General features: G+C 44.1%; 1 protein-coding gene across 1 annotated transcript in view; it reads right to left on the reverse strand.

The window, feature by feature from the left end:
- The window catches only part of Spats2 (spermatogenesis associated serine rich 2), a 64,573-nt gene that overhangs the window by 9,516 nt on the left and 34,919 nt on the right, over positions 1-20,138 (reverse strand). Inside the window, exons 5-8 of the mRNA XM_037197805.1 lie at positions 19,630-19,679; positions 15,518-15,776; positions 13,823-14,002; positions 10,575-10,711 (exon numbers count right to left, since the gene is read on the reverse strand). Coding sequence (XP_037053700.1) covers positions 10,575-10,711; positions 13,823-14,002; positions 15,518-15,776; positions 19,630-19,679 — 626 coding nt within the window. The remainder of the gene's footprint in view (positions 1-10,574; positions 10,712-13,822; positions 14,003-15,517; positions 15,777-19,629; positions 19,680-20,138) is intronic.

Raw genomic sequence — 20,138 nt, forward strand, 5'->3', positions numbered from 1 at the left:
ATCCATTGCCCATGGTGTGAATAGTTCTCAGATATCATAAATGCATTAGATATCAGAATGAGCTCTCAGAGAATGATAAAAGGCTCATTCAGGCTGTCAGACTTTCCATGACCTTGCTCACCCCAACACCTCAGGCACTAAGCTTTCCTCAGGCTCTCCTCAATGGCAGTCTGCCACACAGCATTGGGGAGGCTGTGAAACGGCTAATGCAATTTGCTCAACGATGCTGGCACCCTGCTTGGAAAGACTTGGTCTTATGAAGCTTGAGCCCTTACACAGTGCACAATTTTTCTTTTTCTTTCTTTCTTTTTTTTTTTTTTTTGGAGACAGTGTTTCTCTCTGTAGCTCTGGCTGTCCTGGAACTCGCTCTAGAGACCTTGAACTTAGAAATCTGACTGCTTATGCCTTTGCCTCCCAAGTGTGGGATTAAAGGCATGCACCACCACCACCACCACCACCACCACCACCACCACCACCACCACCACCACCACCACCACCACCCAGCCTGGTGTAGATCATTTCTGCATCTTTTCTTTAGTCAAGAAATATGCGTCGCAAGACTGGTCACTCTTACCAGGGAACACCGACAGCTGGTGGTCTCTACCTCCCCCCACCCCCCACCCCCAGGACTCTTGTAGCATTGCAACTGCCTAACTTACTCTAAAGCTTTCACGTAAGTTATTGCTGAGTAGCTGCTACTGCAGCATCACCACTGGCGTCTCTGAGATACATTCTGTGCCTGTCATTTCAAGCAAGGTCTTTGATTGACATCCCTAACATGAAACTATTCATTTTGAGTCTAGCCTTGCCTTCAGTAGTTCCTCAGTACCAAAAATAATTATCACTTGTTTATGGTTATTGCATTAGAAAAACAGTATTTTAAATACAACTGTGGTAATTCTACAGCTAATTATGTAACAGGATAACACTGTTTATTATAAAACGATAATAATAAACCACTTAGTAATATTCTCAGGTAATATTTTTACTTGATTTTATTTGCTCAAAACTTAAAACACATTTACTCTAATACATCTGCAAATCAAAGCAGAAACTGAAACAAAGCCAATAAAAACAATCCTTTTTTCCCTTTTAAGACTTTGTTCTTCCCATTTTAAAGCAAATGGGAATTAAAAGAGAAATATCAGTAGTGGTTTTTATTATTTATTTATTTATTGAAACAGGGTCTCTCTACATACGGCTGGCTGTCCTAGAGCTTACTATGCAAACCAGACTGACCTCAAACTGGCAAGATCCTCCTGCCTCTGCTAGGACCAAAGGTGTACGCCACCGTGCCCAGCAACAGTTACATGGGCGTTTTGCCTGCATGTGTGTCTGCGGACCACTTGAGTGGCTGGTGCCCTTAGAGGGCACAAGAGAGCTTAAGATCCCCTAGGACTGGAATTACAGACGATTCACAGATGAATCCAGTATGGAATCATCTGTACGGGTGCTGGGAATTGACTCTGGATCTGCTGGGAAAGCAACCAATGCTCTTAGTTGCTGAGCCATCTTTCTAGCCCCCAGTAGTTTTATTAGCGGAGAATGAATAGCGTTTCCAAGCCTCCAAATCCCTAGCACTGACTTTACTGGAGAACATTCATTCTCCTGTGCTCAGAACAAAATGGACCATCTAGGGAGTGAGAGCCGCTGAGCAGACCAACTGCAGCAAAACCAAACTCTGGAACTAACGTACAGTAAACCTCACAATTGTGAAATTCTAATGGTTCTTTTCCTATGGAGGCTTTTACAGAGCATGTGGACAGGACTTCCATGTTTCTTTACTTTCTTGCTTTCTTTTCATTAGCTAAAATTTCTTATTCCTGTGTGTGTATGTGTGTGTGTGTGTGTGTATGTGTGTGTGTGAGAGAGAGAGAGAGAAAGACAGAGAGACAGAGACAGAGAGACAGAGAGACAGACAGAGAGAGGATATACATGTGTATGGGTGGCTGTGGGGGCCAGAAGAGAGCATCCAGTACCCTGGAGCTGGAGGTACAGACAGTTGTGAGCACCTCACTGCAGGTGGAGGCACTGAACTCTGGTCCTCGACAAGGCCAGGAAACACTTTTAACCACTGAGCCATCTCTCCACCCCTTTTATTTTTTCAGATAAGAGTTTGGCTATGTATTCCTGGTTAGCCTTGAATTCACAGCAACCCTTCTGTTTCAGCCTCCTGACTTCAGGGTTTACAAGCATGTGCCACCATGGCCAGCTGATTTTATATTTCAATTCTCAGACACAGCTTTTAAAAAGTTTCAGCTTTCAGCTGGGCGGCGGCGGTGGCGGTGGCGGCGGCGGCGGCGGCGGCGGCGCGCGGCGCGGCGGCGGCGGCGGCGGCGGCGGCGGCGGCGGCGGCGCACGCCTTTAATCCCAGCACTCGGGAGGCAGAGCCAGGCGGATCTCTGTGAGTTCAAGGCCAGCTTGGGCTACCAAGCGAGTTCCAGGAAAGGCACAAAGCTACACAGGGAAACCCTGTCTCGAAAAACCAAAAAAACAAAAAAAAAAAAACCAAAAAAGAAAAGAAAAAAGTTTCAATTTTCCTTTCCACTCTTTCTCAATGGGTTCAAAACCAGCCAAAGTTGTTCACACCTGTAATCAATTACAGTACTCAAGGTCTGAGGAGGACCAGTTTGAGGCCAGCCTGGGCTACACAGCAAGACCACATGACTGAATGGTTGTATTTTTATTTTATAATCTGCCATGGGAAATAAGCAGCTGTAGTCTATACTACCAAGAAGTCTGCGGCTAGGTCTCTAGCTAAGGGAAATGGCTGGAGTGTCAACAGGCTGGAGGGACTGCCTGGATTTTCATTTGAGACCACCATTTGTATTTCGTGCAACTTCTTTATGGAACAATGACGTCCACATTGAAGGCTCCAGAAACAGGAGAATGTGTGAACTAGTAAAGGGAAGCAAACAGGGACCCTTGTGAAGACACAGAAAATCAAAGTGTTTTATATGTATTTTGCAGTGGGTAAGTATTAATACCAGGAATAACTTTTGGATTTCATAGAAAATACAAATTATCTGTTAAGACAGAAAAATTATGACTTCTATTCTAAAAAAAAATATAATTTATGGGCAATGTAGTAAAAAAAAAAACAAGAGGGAATAATGTAATCTTTAAAATTTTATTGTATTTATTTAGTTTGTGTATGTGTGTGGCCGTGGCACACATGAAATCAGAGGTTGACTTATGGGCCTTAGTTCTCTGCTCACACTATTTGGGTCCTGGGGAGTGAGCTCAGACTTGGCAACAAGTGGTTTTACCTTCTGAGTCAGCCCACCAAGCCCACAAATGTTTTTAATTTATTTATTTTATTCTTTGTGTATGATTGTTTGACGGCAAGTGTGTCTGTGTATCACGTGCATGCCCGGTGCCTGCAGAGGTCAGAAGAGGGAGGACACCGGGTCCCCTGTAACTAGAGTTATGGTGGTTGTGAACCATCATAGGTGCGTTGGGAACTGAACCCTGGTCCTCTGCAGGAGCAACAAGTGCAACTTCTGAGCCATCTCTCCAGCTCTTCCAACCCAACTTGAGGGTCCCCTATGACCCAGGCTGGTTTTCAAGTTGCTATGTATCCAATGACGATCTTCCTGCCTCCATCCACCAAGTGCCAGGATTACAGACCTGCGCCACTATGCCTGTTTTATATATACATAACACAGTGTTGGGATTAAACTCTTGGTCTCTGCATGTTAGCCAAGCACTCTAGACCTGAGCTGCATCCTTTTGGTCTTTTGAGAAGGGTTTCTCTGTACAGCTCTGGCTCCACTGGATCTCGCTCTCTAGACCAGGCTGGCTTTGAACTCAGAGATCCGCCTGGCTCTGCCTCCTGAGTGCTGGGATTAAAGGCATGCGCCCCCACCTCATGGTCCATTCTGTTTTCTTAAGGGAGAGACTAAACACAGATCCTCGAGCAAATGCTCTCATTCATTTAGTCCTGACTTTGCTCTTCTCTTTGGTCCTCTCCTCTAGCTCTTCCTCGCCCTTCTGCAGGCCTCGGGTCTTTCCTCAATGCAGTGCCCCACGTCTACCTTCTACCAACAGAAACTGTCCTGCTTCCTCCCCAGTTCTGGTAATGAGTCACTCCTTCCAAAAGATTTATTAATTATCGCCACCCCACCTTACTCTTATTCATTTAGATGAGGTCTTGCTCTGTTGCCCAGGCTGGTCTTCAACTCCTAGAGTCAAATGATCCTCCTATCTCAGCCTCTGAATGCTGGTATTACAGGTACTTACTACCAACCTCAGCTCCTTATTCTGAATACTACGTGTCCCCCCACCCCCAGATATAACCGAAAGAATACCTCAATCACAAGACTCCAAGCTGTGACTTAATGACAGTGGCCTCAGCTGGGCATGGTGGCACATGTTTTTATTCCCAGTACTTGAGAGGCAGAGGCATAAGGATCTATATGAGTTCAAGGCCAGCCTGTTCTACCTTCCAAATCAGGCAGGGCTATATAGTCAGACCCTGTCTTAAACTGCACCCCCCCCCAAGAAAACCCAGGAGTGATTTAAGACCTGACTTAGAAAAACCAAAAGAATGCTGACCATTTTGATGGGGTGTTTCTCCTTGTGCATTTATTGTTTTTTATGCATTATGCATGTGGAGGTCAGAGGACAACTCTCAAGTTGGTTGGCTTCTTACACCGTGTAGGACCCAGGGACTGAATTCAAACTGTCAAGCTTGATGGCAAGTGTCTTTACTCATGGAACCATCTTGCTGGCCTTAAACTTCATTTTTTTAAACTTAAAACCCCTCATTCCAACCCTGTTGTACAATGACAGAGGTCTAAATCCTATTCCTAGTTTATATGCTACAGCCGTTCGTCTGAGGATGGAAAAATATATGCGACGTGTATCAAATATGTCTAGCCTTCCAAAGCTTAAATACGGGAAATAAGTCATCAAGAGTGTATGAAATGAAGGTTACTGGGTCAGAATACACAGAGATTCAAATATTGGATCTGCATCTTGTGGTATCATATATTTATTTGAGCTAGTTAGTTTTGTCAATGAGATCCCTGGAAAAAAGATCTCACCTGAGGAGCAGCCTCCATCAGACTGGCCTGTGGATGTCTGAAGGCATTTTCTTGACTGCCAACTGATGGAGGGGCCAGCCCACTGTGGGCCATACTGCCCCTGGGCAGGTGGTCCAGGGTTGTATAAGAAGGGTGGCTAAATGTGAACCGTGAGCCCGTCTGTAATCAGTGACTCTGCATAGTGCCTACTTCCATTCTGCACTGGCTTCTCCCAGAGAAGAACTGTGAACTGGGGCGATTAAAGCAAATCATCTTTCTCCCCCAGCTTGGTTTTGGCCAGTGTTGTCACAGAGATAGAAGGAGACAAGGACAGCCAGTGTTCCTAATAGTAATTTTCACAGATGGTTAAGAGACCTTTTGAATGTTGGGGTTTCATAAAACTAAAACTTTATTTTTATTCAAAAAGGAACCCTAGCATATCTTCTGTTGGCTTTTTGTAGCCAACACACTGAATGACAATCTTCCACCACACACCACACCTTCCAGGATGCATTTACTCTACATCCTGCTTCCTTAATAGTCTTAAACTTAAGCCAAGTAACTACTCTCACAATGTAAATTTTATTGATTAAAAGAAAAGTAAACCTGGGTCTAAAAATGATTATTACTGAAGCCATCTTAAGGAAGGACAGACTTTAAATTTAGAAACCAGGATTCTGATTTTACTTTCCTTCAGGTATGGGTCAGCTTTACAATCTTATTGTTGCCAATCTGTTAGAATCGTTGATCTTTCTTTGACACTATAATAGACACAAACGTGACTTTCTAACTGGCATTTACTCCAAGCTGTCTGGTGCCAAATGCAGTTGGCTGGCCTGCCCATCACACCCTGAACTAACAACCATTACAACCTGAACTACAGGTGCATGGGAGAAGGCAGCTTTTAACGCTTCCTGAGCCTAAGGGCCCAGCAGGAAAGGGCAGGAATCTCTGTCCTCAAGCTCAACTGGCCTGGTTGTTGGCCTGTTGATCAATACTAAACACAGTTCCAGGGAGGAAACCATTTCACCTGTGTTTATTGAAGGAGCGCTCTCCTGGCTGCGTTCCAAGACAGCAGGAACTCACAAATCTCTCTCAGAGGTGTGTTTCCTGGCTTAGGCTTGCTGAATGGAATCAGGTCCTGTGGCTGGGTAAGCAGTAAACTGGATGATCTTAAGAGACTAGAGACCTATCAAAGCAAAGTTGTGATAAACTATCCTTAGCTCTGTTTTTCCAAATATGCCACTAAAGTGGTAATAATCTATACAAGAAACACGGCATTTCATCCTTGCAGATGTTCAGAACAGGCTACATCGGTTCCCTAGAAGTCACAGCAAAATCAGTGTGGGGACCTGGCTGGACTCAGCTAGAGTCACCGACGACAACACATCAAGCGGGAACAGTGGCACCAATTCACACGGAAAGAGGAGTCTGAGTTTGGAGACAGCGAGCGATTGGCAGGAGCAAGATGTACATCAAGAAAGAGGACACGACACAAAACCGAGAGGCAGAAACCGGGGCTCCAGGGAAGGTTAGACTAGGAGGTGAACCAGCTGTCTTACTTTCCTGGAGCTGGGCAAGTGGCACAGGCTTTAAAAGCACTTAGAAGGCTGAGCACAAGGACCACAGGTTTGAAACCAGCCTGGACTATATAGGAAAACCCTCTCCTCAAACACAAACACACGAGTACTTTTTGGTTATAAGGACAATGTTTTGGAAGAGTTGTTTCATTTTTATTACCTCACTCTTTTTTTCAATCCCAGAGACAAGGAGGACTGAGGGAACCCACAATCACAATCCTCTCTGCCCAGGCCCTCCATCTACTTTGGCACACAGGGAACAAAGAGATGTGGTCAGGCAAACCTAGGGAACAGCCATGGCCATTGACAACTGTGGAAAGCAAAGGCTCTTCTCATCACTCACTATGAACGAGAGTGGTTCCTACATAAGGAGATGGACAGGCCTAAACCCTTAAGTCCCCTAATGGCCTGACTCCCTGATAGTTTCTTTTTTAAAATTATATTTATTTGTGTGTCTGTGGGGTAGGGGAGGTGGGAAGTGCATGCCATGGCATACTTGTACAGTCAGAGAACAGCTTTAGGGAGATAATTCTCTCCTTCCACCATGTAAGTCCTAGAGCTCCGACTCAGGTAGTCAGGCTCGGAGGTAAGCACCTGCTGAGCCGTCCTGCCAGTCCTTTCTTGGCGTTTTTGAAAATTTGGTCCAAACCATTCTTTAAAAAGCATCCCTTGAAGCCGGGCGGTGGTGGCGCACGCCTTTAGTCCCAGCACTCGGGAGGCAGAGCCAGGCGGATCTCTGTGAGTTCGAGGCCAGCCTGGGCTACCAAGTGAGTTCCAGGAAAGGCGCAAAGCTACGCAGAGAAACCCTGTCTCGAAAATCAAAAAAAAAAAAAAAAAAAAAAAAAGCATCCCTTGAAAATACAACTCCTAGCTAGGCAGTGGTGGTGCATGTTTTTAAATCCCAGCACACAGAAGACAGAAGCAAGACAATCTCTAAATTCGAGGTCAGGATGGTCTACAGAGCAAGTTCCAGGACAGCCAGTTCTACACAGAGAAACCCTGTCTCAAAACACCAAAAAAAACAGAGAAACAAAATAACCGAATAAATACAATTACCCAGAAAAGAGCTATGTTTAAACACATACCACCTTAATATCTAATTAAAACAGCTTTAATATACCAGCATAAATTTCTTCCCAAGAAGGATTCAACAATCAAACACATTTGATGAAAAAAATATAAGTTCCCTATGGTGATATTTTATTTGTACTGAAATGTGATTTTAATTGTATGTTAATAAATAAAGTTGCCCTGGGGTCAGAGCTATTAGAGCCATAGCAAGAGCATGGTGGTTAGAAGAGCTAGGTAGATCTCTGTGTGTTCAGGGATACAGCCAGTGTTGGAGACATACGCCTTTAAGACCTGGAGGGCGGTACTTACAGGCAGTGACGAGGCAGTCATGTGTTTGGGTTTACAACCAATGAGAAGGCAGAACAGAAAGACTATTTAAAGACAGACAAACAGGAAGTAGCTCTCTTTTGGGAAGCTAGGAGCACTGCAGGAGGTAAGATTTTATCTCTGAGCTCTGACCTCTCGGCTTTCTCTTTTACATTGGCTCTGTGTTTCTTATTTTAATAAGACGATTGGTTACATCTACAGTTCCCCCTTTAGTTCATAATGCAAATTAGAATCGGAAAGTACTGAGGTTCAGTGTTAAATGTTTTTTTTTTTTTTTTTTTTTTTTTTTTTTTTTTTTTGGTTTTTCGAGACAGGGTTTCTCCGTGTAGCTTTGCGCCTTTCCTGGAACTCACTTGGTAGCCCAGGCTGGCCTCGAACTCACAGAGATCCACCTGGCTCTGCCTCCCGAGTGCTGGGATTAAAGGCGTGCGCCACCACCGCCCGGCCTTAAATGTTTTTTTAAAAAGTGTTTTCTGGGCTGGAGAGATGGCTCAGCGGTTAAGAGCACTGGCTGCTCTCCCAGAGGTCCTGAGTTCAATTCCCAGCAACCACATGGTGGCTCACAACCATCTGTAATGAGATCCGGTGCCCTCTTCTGACCTGCAAGCATATATGCAGGCAGAATACTGTATACATAATAAATAAATAAATAAATTTTTTTTTTAAGTGTTTTTCTTAGTCAGGAAGTAGTTTTAATCCCAGCACTGGGGAGGCAGAGGCAGGCGGATCTCTGAGAGTTCAAGGCCAGCCTGATCTACAGAGTGAGTTCCAGGATAGCTAGGACTACACAGAGAAACCCTGTCTTGAAAAACCAAATAAATAAAAGAATGAATGAAGGGAGGGAGGGAGGGAGGGAGGAAGTGTTTTTTGGGGCCTGGGGAGGCAGCTCAGTGGGTAAGAGTGCTCTCTCTGAAACATCAGGGCCTGGGTTTGAGTCCCCAGCACCACACAAGAGACTAAGCACGGCTGCACAGGTGGTGTAACCCCGCATTGAGGGGTAGGGGTGAAGAAGGTGGATTCTGAGAGCTAGCTGGCCAGCCACCTAGTATAAAAGGAAGTTGGGGGCTGGAGAGATGGCTCAGAAGTTAAGAGCACTGGCTGCTCTTCCAGAGGTCCTGAGTTCAATTCCCAGCACCCACATGGTGGCTCACAACCATCTGTAATGAGATCTGGTGCCCACTTCTGGTGTGCAGACACACATGCAGTACAGAACACTGTATACACAATAAATAAATCTTTAAAAAAAAAAAAAAGGCAGCAAACTAGTGACCAGCCAGAGCTCCTGTCCGAAGGCAATGTTTCAGTGACACCATTACACATACTGCCCTGTTCTAGCCTCCACATGCACCCACACACTCACACGCACACACCACACTCCCCTCCACACACACACAAAGTCTTTTCAAGGGAGCTGGCTCAGGGAACAAAGCACTCACAACATAAGTGTGAGCACCTCTGTCTGACTCTCCAGAACCCAGACAGTCAGACATGGGCAGCACCTGTCATAAGCCCAGGGTTCCCATGGTAACATGGGAGGCAGAGACAAGAGAACTCTGCAAGTTCTTGGACCAGCCAGCCTGGTGTACTGCAGGGACAAACAGGAGACCAGTTTCACCAAGGTGGAAGAAGAGGACCACTGCACCAACACCTGAAGTCGTCCTCTGATCTCCACACATGCTCCAAGTTCACACACTCACTCACACACACACACACACACACACACACACACACACACACACACACACAGTATTTTCAAATCCCTGTACCAAACCTGCTTTTCCCCAACAGAATACAAACTAGTGCATTTTAAGAAATGAGTCCAAGCCAGATGGCAGTGGCGCACACCTTTAATCCCAGCACTCGGGAGGCAGAGGCAGGCGGATCTCTGTGAGTTCGAGGCCAGCCTGGTCTACAGAGTGAGTTCCAGGACAGGCACCAAAACTACACAGAGAAACCCTGTCTCGAAAAAACAAAAACAAAAACAAAACAAAACAAAAATAAATAAGTCCAGGAAAAAAAAAGAATCCAGACCACAACTGAAAAACCACAAGATCAAAAGTAAATGAATGATTAACAGGGCACAGACGAGATTATTAGGGTGAGATAAGATGAAAAACATAAAAACAGGCATTTTCTACTTTACATGTTTCAGTTTGTTTGTTAGTTTTTGTTTTAAAATGAGATCTTGCGTGTGGCCAGGCTGGCCTGGAAACTGTGGTGATCCTCCTGCCCAGCCTCCCGAGTGCTGTGACTACAGGGTGACCCAGCATACTGGTTTCTACTTCAGTTTTCATCTAGCAGTGTGTCAGTCATTATACTGCTGGCTCAATGGATAGACCCTATTCTATAATTATTTGTCCTTTTCCAGAACATATTACCATTCAGCCCATTTCTAGAGCACTGTGAGGAGTTCGCTGCTCAACCCCACCCTGCGGCAGAACGTCAAACACACCACAGATGTGTAAGTTTCCCCACTGTGTAGTTACAGGGGTTAAAGAAGCTGGTGAATGGCTGACCGTATTTATAAACGAACGCCGCACTCACCACAGGTCAAATGCAACTTCTCTTACCAGCTCTGCAGTTCAGCAAAGGCTTGTTTCATCTTCTTAATGGATGCATCCATCTCTTCTTTAACTACAACTCGATATCGCGCAAGAGATACTGTGCAGCGCTGGAGGTCTTTCACAGACTTCTCAATATTAGAACCTTGGAGCGAGAAAAACATTATTTTAAAAAGGACCGTGTAAATTAAAAGTTGGATTTGAACGTTTTAAGTAAACATCTTATGTACTAAGACTATAAGTCAAATGATCATCCTTTCCAAGAAAAGAAACTGTTTTTCAAATTTTTTCTTTTTTGGGTTTTTTTGTTTGTTTGTTTTTCGAGACAGAGTTTCTCTGTGTAGCTTTGCACCTTTCCTGGAATTCCCTCTGTAGCCCAGGCTGGCCTCGAACTCAGAGAGATCCACCTGCCTCTGCCTCCCGAGTGCTGGGATTAAAGGCGTGCTCCACCACTGCCTGGCCAAATTTTGTTATTTTTTAAATTAAGTATCCTAATGAAAATGAAGTAACAAGAAGTGGGTTTACCCTCCCATATTAACTGACACATAACACAGAAGAAGTGTGTGGAATAATGGCTCCACAGCAATGGACAGCAGACAGACAGTCCTTCCCCCGGAAACGCCGAGACAAGTGAAGCGAGGCCTCCGCCTGCCCCACCTTACCGTCCGCAGTTTCTAAACTGCAACACAGGGAGAAGAAACCCCACGCCTGGCAGGCTCCTCAACTAAACAGACAGGGAGGCCAAGGCTAGAGTTCTCAAGATGGAGCACACAGAAACCTACCCAACAATGAAGCAGTAACAGGTAGACAGATCCTACAAGTCTTGGCACCAGCCAGTGCGCACACACATACACACACACACACACACACACACACACACACACACACACACACACACGAGGACACCCCCAAGTCAGCAGAGGAGTGGACGACGGCCAGGCCTCACCCAGGCCAGGCCAGCTTGCACACACTAGGGACACAGAAAAACCTCACGGCACACACAGCAGGCTGCCTGGACGGAGCCTGCCCCAAGAATGAAGCAAAATGAGCTCTAGTCTCAAGGTTGCTCTCATCTAATCTCACAAGACTCAGAAGCTTCACAAGGCTTTCACATAACTGAGTCACAGAACAGACACAGAATATTGAAAGAAATTAAAATATCTAGGAATCAACAAAGAAAAATGTACAATATTTGGATTCCATTAAAAATAATCATCAGGCATATAAAAATAGAAAATATATATTTAAATATAAAACATGATCGCCTATGAATAGAAGATCACCAGAAACAGATGCAGAAATGACATGTGCTAGAAGCAAGCGTGAAAGACATTCATCCAAAGCTGAGGATTGGGCTGGAAGATGGCTCAGTGGTTAGAGCACTGCCTGCTCTTCCAGAGGACCCAGGTTTGACTCCCAGCACCCACATGGCAGCTTGTCTGTAACTCCAGTTTCAGAGGATCGTGAGCTCTCCTCTGGCCACCATGGGTACTAAGCATACAAATGGGTCACAGACATATATGCAGGCAAACCAACCACACACATAAAATAAATTAAAAGCAATTTTAAGCTGGGGACTTCAGGTCAGTGGTAGTGTTTGCCTGGCATGCCCTGGGCTTAATCCCTAGTACCATAAAAGAATACGTGTTTGAGGGGAGATATCAAACAACTATCAGACAAATACAGACACATGTTAAATAGAGATAGAGAAGACATTTCAAAACTCAACTGAACTTTCAGAAATGATCCAGGCCCACCCGAGTCTGTCCTGTGTTTTCTGTTTCTCTCCCCTCTATTTCTAACTGAGTCTCTCATCCCTCATTCCTCAAGAGTCCCTGGGGTAAATAAATGTGGGAGCTGCTCTCCCACACCCTCTGAATGAATGAATGAATGAATGAATAAGTAAGTAAGTAAATAAATGCTGGCCGGGTGGTGGTGGCGGCGGCAGCGCACGCCTTTAATCCCAGCACTCAGGAGGCAGAGGCAGGTGGATCTCTGTGAGCTGAAGGCCAGCCTGGTCTGCAGAGCAAGTTCCAGACTAACCAGTACTGTTACACAGAGAAACCCTGTCTTGAAAACAAACAAAATAAGTAAATAAAAGTTTTAAAACGTAGCTCATATGGAATAAATAAGTTAATAAATAAATAGCTACAACTTACGATGGTCCTCTATACTTCTCCCTGTTCACTTGAGTGGACCACCAAGCTTAGATGTATGAAGTACAGATAGGCTCTCTAATAACTAACTGTTCATTTAAAGAATTAATATAACATATAAGAAAACACAAGTTGTTGGGTGTGATGGTGCACACCTTGAATCCCAGCTCTGCGGAGGCAGAGGCAGGTGGATTTCTGTGAATTTGAGACCAGCCTGGTCTACAAAGAGAATTCCAGGTCAGACAGAGCTACACAGTGAGACTCTACCTCAAAACAAACAAAATACACACACACATAAAATTATTCCTAGTTGGTGCTAAGAACTATCTGCTGTTGTTGAGATAAGGCCAACTGCTTTAGTCTAGAAGCTGTGGTCTTCCTTCCTCAGGCTCCTGAGTTCTAAGCACTACAGCTCCCTGCCAAAATGATTATAATAGTCATATTTTAAAAGCTAAGAGCTGGGGCTGGAGAGAAGGCTCAGTAGTTAAGAACACTGGCTGCTCTTCCAGGGGACCCGGGTTCAATTCCCAGCACCCACATGGCGGCTCACAACTATCTGTAACTCCAGTTCCGGGAGACCTGACACCTCACACAGACATACATGCAGGTGAAACATCCTTGCACATAAAATAAAAATAAACTATAAAAAAAGAAAATAATAAACTTTAAAAAAAATGTCGGGCTGGAGAGATGGCTCAGCCGTTAAAGGCTAGGCTCACAACCAAAACAAAAATGTCCAGAGCTACCACGCATCAATACATGTACTTCAGAGGACACGCTCCGCTGGACTTGAGGAGGAGCACGGAGCTGGGGAGAGCAGTGAACGTGCCCTGTCAGACACAGGCTTCTCCTGTTAGCTCCACCAGGAGAACAAACAGGAAGGAAGCAAAAGCTGCAGTGGTGAGCAGGGGAACAGGTCAGTGCTCGCACCTGGCGGGAGAATTTGCCTGCGACTCACACAAAAGTCCCTGTTGCTGTGTCAAGACACAGGCAGGGACCACAGCACAGACGGAAGATCACCTGAGGCCTTCTGGGACTCCAGCTACAGGAGCAACAGTCAAAAGTTGTTTTTTTCTCTCCCAAGTGGGTCTTGGACTTACCTAGCTTTTTATTGGTAGAAGACAGTGGAACATTCTCCACTCCCAGACTTGAAACCTGGGCTCCTGTGGTGGTCCGCGAGTGAGATTTGGCAGCATTCCGGGATTGCTGGGCATTCGGAATAGTGTGTGCAGTCAAAGATTTGGGCTCAAAGTCAGAGACACCATTCTCCAGCACAGATCCTGTCCAAGACAGAGGACAGGGGTTTGGAGCACAGTGTGGGGTGAGTTACCTAAGCCACATTCAGTACAGAAAGAAAGCAGATAAAAACACGTTAGACGAAGCCATGCCCATTAAAAAGGCTGTTAGCTCCCATGAGCTGCAATGAAGAAAAAAGTTTCATAATGTCTCGGGGAAAGATAATTTAAAAGCTTTAGCGAACAGAGAGAGACGGACTGGAAAATGAAGAGAGTCTGTGCACAATGAGCCGGAATGCCCTGGTTATCTGTGGTTTGGTTTGTTTGCAGTCATGTATAATATTTCTTTTCTCTGTATCTATTTTTAAAAAAAAGTGTGAATTAACCAATAAAAGAACAGCTAAAAAGCAGAATAAAATTCTCACACTAGTGTTCCCTTTATGAAACCTGATATACTAAAGCAAAGGGAACAAGATTAATAAACAAGTAATTTTATAAAATGTAAGTAAGTTATATATTTAATCGTTTTATTATTTTGTGTGTAAGGGTTTTTGCCTGCATGTGTATCTGTATAGCACATGCAAGCAGTGCCCCCCGAGGCCAGAAGAGGGCCTCTGCCTCTCAAGTGCTGGGATTAAAGGCATGAGCCACTGTGCCTGGCTTCCAAACAAGTTATTTTTAAAAGAGAAACAGTCTCCTCAGCCCTTATCAAAACTGTTAACAAACAAATGTACAAAATATATGATTTCTAACTATTAGCTAACCTTAATTCTTAACCAGAAACCAAATGTAGGGAGGCTGCAGAGATGGCTCCACAGTTAAGAACACTGCTGCTCTAGAAGAAAACCTAGATTCAGTTCCCAGCACTTTACATGGCAGCTCACAACCATTTGTAATTCCAGTCTAGGGGATTCAACACCCTCCTCTGGCCTCCACGGGCACCAGGCACACATGTGGTGCACAGATATACATGCAGGCAAAACACTCATACATACAAAATAAATCAATCTATAAAACAACTTTAAAAAAGAAAACAAATACAGGACTATAAAGAAATCTTTTAAAAGATCACAAAAATCTAGTTGTTAAGAAAGCTATTATTGCAATTGATATGACATATTCCTACAATATTTTTACCTATGTTCTTTCTGAACTAAAGACTGCTCAACTAATTCAGCCCACACTGTGCTCTAAACACTATATCCTTTCTTGGACAGGATCTGTGCTGGAGAATAGAGTCTTTGAGTAACATTCCTTAGACATCCTGAGAACAACGTCATACTATCAGCATTTTAAAAGATCTTTAAAAAAGGCACCCCTCTGTTATTCAATGTCAGAAGTATTAGTACTATATATTTTAGAGAAAATTTTGAGACAAGGGAACAAGAATTCTACTTTTTAAGGTCTTTAGTAAGTTATTAATACTATAAAGTAAAAGACCAATTATACTAAATGTAATGATAAGTGTCTCAACTAGGAGACCCCTCCCACCCATTTTTTGAGTGAATTAACTTCCTAAAACCTGTCTTGAACAAACAAACAAAAACCCAAAAAACTCACCGGTTCTGTCCAGTGTATCTGGTGTGGCAAACTCAGGATCTTCCAATTCTCTGGCATCTATTGAAAGTGTCTCCAAACCTTCACTGAGTGAGTCCACAGACTCGGCATCATTGATGGCACCGTTAACATGGTAACCGTTAACGCCCCCTTTCTCTGAAGATGCAGGCTGATCCTCCTGAGTGGGCACCGACTTACTGGAGTCTGGGGCACTGCTATTTGCTTCTGATGCAGGTTTTGGTTTGCTTTTCTTCTTTTTGTTCTAAGGTTATCAAAGATTTGAAAAAAGAAAAGAAAAAGCAGACCCTCCAACACAACTCAAGAGGTTACTAACCCCAGCTACAAAACAAGTCAGTGTTACCAATTTTGTACACCTTCTTCTAGAAATTGAAGATAATTTTGTTTATGCTGAACTAATGACAAAAATACTTTACTATGTAAAACTACATTTTGAATGAACTCAAAAGACTGTTCATAGCAAAATCTATCTTTTTATTTATTTTTATTTTATGTGCATTGCTATTTTGCCTATATGTATGTCTGTGAGACAGTGTCAGATCGTGGAGTTACAGTTGTGAGCTGCCATGCAGGTGCTGGGAATTGAACCCAGGTCCTCTGGAAGAGCAGTAAGTGCTCTTAACCGCTGAGCCATCTCTCCAGCCCTGCAAAACCTATCTTAAGCAAAATAAAAAGTTACAAAAAGTAAAAAAAAAAAAAAAAAGTGTAACATTTTGAAAGTAAAATATAAACAGAGCTCTAAATAGCCACAATAACCCAATAGAGAAAAATATAATCTATAAATAATTTAATGAAGCATAACCTCAGTCCAATAATTGACAAATAATGTAACCCGCACTGCAGAACAGTTTTTCAGCTACTAGACTAGCAAAGGCCAAAGAGTTCAATGACATAAAGTTTAATGTTCTACTCAACAGACAGCTGTGACTGCTCTGGAAATAAACAGACATTTTCATAAACATTAGTGTGAGTGAAAATCTAGTAATGCTTTTGAAAGTTACAGATGCACACACCTTTCAACCAGCAATTCTAATACTAGCAATTTATCCTGGCCAGGACTGACAAGTGTAGACAAGATGATTCATCACAGGACTGTTACATTAATATTAATAAGGATGGAGAAGCCATGCAAATATAGGTCAGTGGGGGACTTACACATTCCAGGTTCTGTTACACGGAACATGCAAAGAAGAAAGTATGTATTTGTAATTGTTATGTGAGTAAAGCATCTTGGAAGCTCTATGAGAAATTAATAAGAGCTTGGGGCTGTAGCTCAGTGGTAGAGCACTTGCCTAGCATGCATAAGGCCCTAGGTTTGATCCCCAATGCCAAAAACCAAACCTAAATAAACAAATGAACAAACAAACAAACAAACTGATAACACTGACTGACTGGGGAAAAGAGGCGAGGTGAGGCTATTCCAGGTATTACATTTATACCTTGGAAACCTGAGCCGTGGGAATAAAAAGGTCTTCGTCTCTGTTGCGCCGGCAACACTCAGCTCTACTCCTAAGGCTGACGGGTAAACCAGGCAGTTCCCCCGCCAGGCCTTTGGAGGGCCCTGTCCAGCAGGACAGCTCCTGAACGTGGCCTTGTTTTCTCCCACGTCATTTCACACATGTGCGTAGCAGCAGCGCACAATCACGTCTCACTAGGCTAGTCCGAGACTTGGGTGTAACGGAGTCAAGCATCGGGAAGTAGCAGACCGCATCTACTCTCTTCTACCAGAGCAGGCCACACTCACACCTTTGCAACCACGCGCTTGTCTTGTGTTGTTAATCATTTATTCTGAGGTCAATGAATTACGACACTGGTGTCTTCTTGAACACTCAAAGTATGTATGCTGGGTGAAATCAGCGAAACAAATATGAACAGCAGCAGGCACAGGAAGCTTCATGAGAACCTCAACAGTGTACGTGCCTCTGGAAAAATTCTCCAAGGTTAATAAAGCCAAAGCTGGCTTGGTCAAGAAATCATTTCAGGGCTGGCAAGACCCCTCAGTGGGTAAAGGCTCTTCCACACAGCCTGGCAGCCTGAATTCAGTCCCCGGAGCTGTACTCTGTACTGTGGCACTTACACACCTACACTTACATGTACAGCACAATAATGAAATGTAAAAGAAAGCATTTCAGAACACAACACTAACTTAAATGAAGAATACTCCTAACAGAGTTGGTACTTAATTAAAATCCACACTTCAGCATCCTTAAAGGAGCTAGCCCTGGGGCACAGAGCTGTGGCAAGAATTCTGAACCCAACTAGTATTCCGTGAAGGAAGCGATTTGATTTTAAATGGATATAAGTAAGGGACTAAGAACGACTATGTCAGGCGTTATAATGAGATATGTATGTATTAGGATTACAGTATGATTTTACTTTTATTGTCCTTTTCCCCCCAGACAGGGTTGTGTAGACCACATGGCCTTGAACTCCTGACCCTCCTGTCTCAGTCTTCTAAGTGCTAGGATCACAGGTATGTGCCACCATATCCACATTTTCCTACTTTATAGATGAGCAAACTAAAGTTAAACAATACCCTCAGCTCACAAGACCAGATGAAGCAGACCAGGACAGAAATCTAGTTCTGACTGGCTCTGACTGGCTCTGAAGCCCAGTGCCTTCCAGTCTTTAACATGTAACATCAGATGTCTCAGGAGGCACATAGCCCGAGAAGCAAAATACGGGCTGGTAAGACAGCGGCGGGGGCGGCAGGACACGTGACAGTCGAGTCCGGCAACCTGAACTCCTGCCCCGAGAGCACGTGAAGGTGAAAGGAGAGAACTGACCCCACAGCTACCCTGACTCTGGGAGCATGCACAGGCAAACATACAAACAATAATTAATATCGATAGAAGGATGAAGTGTTTATGGAAGCAAAAGCTGCCATCTGGCTTTAAGTCAAAACTCTCTACTACTCGGGACTATAACACAGTTGTCTGACCTGAAAATCTCAACTGTTTCAGCTAATCTAGGAAACAAATCCTGCTGGCAACCAGTCACTTCCCCCAGAGGCGTTGCGCTCTCTCTCTCTCTCTCTCTCTCTCTCTCTCTCTCTCTCTCTCTCTCTCTCACACACACACACACACACACACACACACACACACACACACACACACACCCGCCTGCTTCTACTCTAGCCTAGAGCACTCCCAGGCCTGCACCTGCAAACAACGCTTCCCGCCTCCAACCACAGGGGAACACTGTGATACTCTGAAATACAGCAGGGTCTCATTGTCAAAAACAGCATTTTTGAGACGGTAAACAGAAGACATATGTAAACTTCTTCTTTCAAATATTACGGACTATATGGATGAGCTGGCTGTGACATCTTATTCAGAGATCACCAGAGTAGATTTGGCTGATCTGGCTAGCTAGGCAGGTGTCGTCCCCCCTCCAGCCACAATGCTCCTCTGCTGGAACCTCCAAAGAAGCTCTTAAATATTACCTAATATTCTTTAAAACCTTTTTTTTTTTTTTAAAAAAAAAAGATTTATTTGTTTATTATGTATACAGTGTTCTGCTTGCATGTATGCCTGCAGGCCAGAAGAAGGCACCAGATCTCATTACAGATCGTTGTGAGCCACCATGTGGGTGCTGGGAATTGACTCAGCACCTCTGGGAGAGCAGCCAGTGCTCTTAACCTCTGAGCCATCTGTCCAGCCCTACAAGTTTTTTGTTTGTTTGTTTTTCAAGACAGGGTTTCTCTGTGTAGTTTTGATGCCTGTCCTGGATTTCACTCTGTAGACCAGGCTGGCCTCAAACTCATAGAGATCCACCTGGCTCTGCCTCCTGAGTGTCTTAAAGGTGTATGCCACCACCGCCCGGCTCTTTAAAACCTTTTTAAAATTTATGTGGGGTGCTTTGCCATCTTATACTTATGTGCACCTAATGCTTGTGGAGGTCAAAAGAGGTCCAGATCCCCTGGACCTGGAGTCTAACATGGTGAGCTGCCATGTGGAGCCAGGAACTGCACCCAGGTCCTCTAGAGGCAAGAGCAGTATGCTACTCTTACCTGCTAAGCCATCTTGCCAGCCCCTAAAGCCTCATTTGAAAAAAACAATACCAATATCATGATCTTACATGTAATTCATGTTTACCTTTTTCTTGCCTGTTACTATCCATTCTTTGAGTACTTCACTGGCACTACCTGAAAAAGAAATCAAACAGAGATTTCCTCTTGTGCCACACACAAGGTCAAGGAGGAATCAGTGCATTCCCTAACTGCTGGTTACTGTGGTGAGAAGACAACCCTGTCATGTTTCAGCTACACTGAGGTCTCCTGGTCATTTAAGATTCTTTATCGAAACATCTTGGTCTGAACACAAAGACTGTCTTCACCTAAGTGTGTTGTCTTCTCCCCTCCATGTTACATACCGTCTTGACTGTGGTGTTTGGGAAGGGCTACACCCGACACCAGACTCAAACCCTAACATTATAAAGAAAACGTGACGATAGGGAAATGCTCTGTAGACTTGGACCTGTTTTTCCTATCCTTGCAAATCCAGGAAAACGCAGCAGAGAGCCTTGATCTGACACCACTCTGCTCACAGGCAAGACAGCTTAAGAAGTTTAAAACACTATTAACTCTACAGATCTAAGGAGCGGA

Source organism: Peromyscus leucopus, chromosome 20 (assembly GCF_004664715.2).
Source record: "Peromyscus leucopus breed LL Stock chromosome 20, UCI_PerLeu_2.1, whole genome shotgun sequence".
Lineage (NCBI taxonomy): Eukaryota > Metazoa > Chordata > Mammalia > Rodentia > Cricetidae > Peromyscus > Peromyscus leucopus.